The sequence below is a fragment of the Notothenia coriiceps genome, unplaced genomic scaffold, assembly GCF_000735185.1.
Source record: "Notothenia coriiceps isolate Sejong01 unplaced genomic scaffold, NC01 NC01_scaffold00033459, whole genome shotgun sequence".
Taxonomy (NCBI): Eukaryota; Metazoa; Chordata; class Actinopteri; order Perciformes; family Nototheniidae; genus Notothenia; species Notothenia coriiceps.
The window spans coordinates 9,689-13,352 of record NW_011366160.1 but is presented as its reverse complement, the minus strand read 5'-3'; the positions used below and the strand labels follow the sequence as shown (position 1 = coordinate 13,352).

At 39.0% G+C, this 3,664-nt stretch overlaps 1 protein-coding gene across 1 annotated transcript in view; it reads right to left on the bottom strand.

The window, feature by feature from the left end:
* Positions 1-3,462, bottom strand: part of LOC104961595 (uncharacterized) — an 8,037-nt gene extending 4,575 nt beyond the window's left edge. Inside the window, exons 1-4 of the mRNA XM_010789916.1 lie at positions 3,187-3,462; positions 2,972-3,112; positions 2,069-2,194; positions 205-289 (exon numbers count right to left, since the gene is read on the bottom strand). Coding sequence (XP_010788218.1) covers positions 205-289; positions 2,069-2,194; positions 2,972-2,999 — 239 coding nt within the window. The 5' untranslated portion in view covers positions 3,000-3,112; positions 3,187-3,462. The remainder of the gene's footprint in view (positions 1-204; positions 290-2,068; positions 2,195-2,971; positions 3,113-3,186) is intronic.
* Between the last annotated feature and the right edge of the window lie 202 nt (positions 3,463-3,664).

Genomic DNA, 3,664 nt, shown 5'->3' with positions numbered 1-3,664 from the left:
ATATGACTGACTATGTTGTATCAGCATTTTTACCAATCTTTCCATTACTGATTGACAGACCAAATGATAAAGATGCTGATGAAGCGCACATAATGATGTAAAAGTAATGCATCCAACCAATCACCAGCCACAAACCAGTAAGTGTATTCACATTTTATTTATTGGAACCCTCAGATATGACTGTGTGTGTGTGTGTTGACTTACACAGTCCTGGACAGGATTGAAATGATGAATACAGTAAAAGCCAGCAGCAGCAGAGGCGTTGCTGTAGCCACCGCTGGCACCTCATCTGAAATGAAACATTCATGGTAAGGTCAGAATCAAAGGATTACTATAGCCCTTTCTAATTTCTCAATGTTCCCCTCCTCGACTCCTAGCCTCATGTCTTAGTCCCGCCCACAGGTGATGCGAGCGGAGGAGTCGAGGAGGGGAACCTAGGAGAGAGCTCCTAAAGCATATAATATTATGCTACAGCCGTTGTATATTTTATTATTTGAAGCACTATATGGTTTTATGAAAAATATCTACTCTTTATTTGTCTACTAAAGCCTACAATTAAAAGAGTGTAATTTAGGCCATATATATATATAATTGATTGATCCAGAGAGCCTCATCAATGCTCAATCCTCGATGTTCATTTAGAGAAATCAGATGTCCTTCAAGATGGCGCGCTGAAATCTATTTCCGAGTCACTACAGTGTAGTCGAGGAGTCAACGAGGCAAACATTTGAAAAGTGAGAAAGGGCTTATGTGTAAATGTTTGTATTCCTCTAATGACATCACACTGTAGATACCACAGTAAAGAAGAAACGCTTGGATCGTAGCACATATTTATTAAATTGTGTGTCATTTTATTAATATATTTCATCCTGGATGTCTTGTCTGAATAAGGTTTACTAAAAGCCCCGCAAATACAAAACGCTGCAAGATGCTCAAAATACAACAAACAAGGACAATGACAGTTGGCCAACTTTCTAATCCCTGAACGTCAACCAGTGCGCTGAGCTGTGTGCATCCCTTCTTAGTGTCCCACCGTTGACTTTTGACATTCTTGCAGCATTTTTCATTTGCAGTGCATTGTTTATCCAGCGCTTTTAGTAAATTTGCGCACTTTCCTCAAGTTGGTGAATGTTTTCTAAATGCTGTGCATGTGTTGTCAAGTCGGTGAAGATGTTTCTTTATTTGCATGTGTTTTGGCCCATGTGTGTTTTTATATTTGAATCGTTTGTTTGAAACTGCAGCGCATTTCTCCTAAGGGAAGTGTTTTGCGACGTTGTAGCGTGTTAGCACCTGTCGGCCACTGTAGAAGATTCAGTGTTCAGAAATTATTTTCCAGGCCTTGCCAATTCTTTAAGTCTAAAAGTATTATAGCAATGCACACAAGAAAGTGATTTTATTATTTGAGTGCTAGATGATATCTTACTTACTCAATTAAATTATTGAAATTGTTTCTTGGCCCTTAGAATACATTTGTCCGTTTTAATTTAGGTGCTAGAATGTTGAATACAAATGTTAAGTGTTGCATTTTAGATATCAGTTTAAGTATTGCCTGTAAGCTTGTAGGACTGCTACTAGGGAGAACATTTTGTTCTGGTATCGTAACTGATCTTTTTTTATCAAATGAATTACAGGGTTGACTATTGGTGCTTTATAAAATATAAAATATTTTTTTACCCAATGAGATTTGGGGAAATGAATCGTATAATATATAATGACTGATTGAAGTTGAAAATATAGAACAGTTTGGCATATTCACATTCAATTTAACTTAATGCGGGCTTTAAAACCAGGAAAAGAAAACCATAATGCCATATTAAGATATCCAAAATCTAAGACGATGTCTTATATCCCAATAATGATATATTATATCAGCCCTTTGATCATGATGGAAAGAAAATCTGCCACATATAGCAAAAAAGGTCAGACCTAACATCCTCCTCTAAACAACAAATCATATATTATCCTTATTCCTGTGTTAGGAAAGGAGATTTCTTCTTAATATCCAACAGTTCAAATACACTGGGACTTATAAATGGCATTCTGCTTTTAGAAAACAAGTAACACTCACCAACGTTTGTTTTCACAGGGATGATGTTTCTAGTTGCATTATCAACCAATAGGAGAAGAGAATACTCAGTGTCGGGTTTCAGGTTGATGAAGGTGAGCTGCCATTGGTCCGGCCACAGAGACAGAGCTGAAAAGGAGAAAGCAAAGCATGCTATTATCTACTGATGGGTCGTCAAACAACTTGGAAATATGACTTGAGAAACATTCACAGTCGAGGTTTTAAAATAATGAACCAACAGATTCACTTTTAGCTTCCAAACAGCAGCGAGGAAATATATTGCTTTGTCTGAATTCACCATCTTCTACTTTGAGCGCCTTATAATATCATTACGTTTTATATTCAAAAATGTGTGTTTTGAGCAAATTACCAAAATGGGATTTCCTAGTAAAAAGGTATTTAAATGTTTCAGTAGAAGGTTTGCCTCCACAAAGCTCTCAACTGGTGGTTATCAGCTAACAATGGTAGCAGCTCTAACAGTAATTGTACATGTTCAGGGGGTGCTCTTGTACGCAGGGGCTCTTGCCACCTCCTGGAACTTGTAAACCACCAACTGAACTCCTTAGGAAAAATGATCTCTTGTGTAACGAAAACATACCCAGAATCTTTTTTTTTTGTTGAAAAATGTGGGAAACAAGCAATGGAGAAATCTTTCTTAATTTCAGATTGAATATTTTAAAAATTAAAACGTTATTTGGGAGTTTCCAGAAGCACCAAGTCGCGCTGGATGCCCCTGATTTGCATAAAGTAGCCTATACCTCAACTTGATGCCAACTACTAGTGGACAAAATGACGCACATTGTCTAGAATCGCATTATGGCGCTACCAGAATGCATTACATGGCTGCCTACATCCATGATTACACCATCATAGCTTTGAATACCCCTGTTTTAGAAGAACACCTACTTTGTCTCTCTGAGTCTCTCCTCAGCATCACTCTGTATCTGTTCTCTGTGACTGTTCCAGCCTTCCTTTGCCACACCCACTCCACCTTTACTGTCGTCTTGGTCACGCCCACCACCTTCAGTTGGACCGCCTCCACAAGAGCTGAGAAAACACATTTATTATTATGTTGCTTTGTTCCAAAGAGTGGATGCAATCATCATGACCACCATGTTCACCTCCCTGCTGCAGACTGGCAGGCAGCGACTGAGGAGATCCACACTGCTGGTTATAGACGGGGAACACAGTAATCAGGTAGGAGTCCTCAGGGTTAACATCTGTAAACACACCACACACTGTTAGTTGACATACTGTACAGAGAACAAACTGTTTATGGTATTCTTAACCTTAAAGGGAGCTATTATGCACATTTCCAGGTTTAGTGCTGTGACATGCTTTAATGTTCAAAAAGCTCTTTATTTTTCTCATACTGCCTGTGCTGCAGTACCTCTTTTCACCCTCTGTCTGAAACCAGAGCCCAGTCTGCCCTGATTGGTTAACTGGCCGGCTCTGTTGTCATTGGTCAACTGCTTAGGGATATCCCACCCCTTAGACTATCACGTACAATGTGTTGGAGCGCGAGCCAATAGAAGTGCAAGTATTACGTAGTGATGTCACTATGTTACATAAGTGAACAAAAGCCTCCAATGGAGGTGT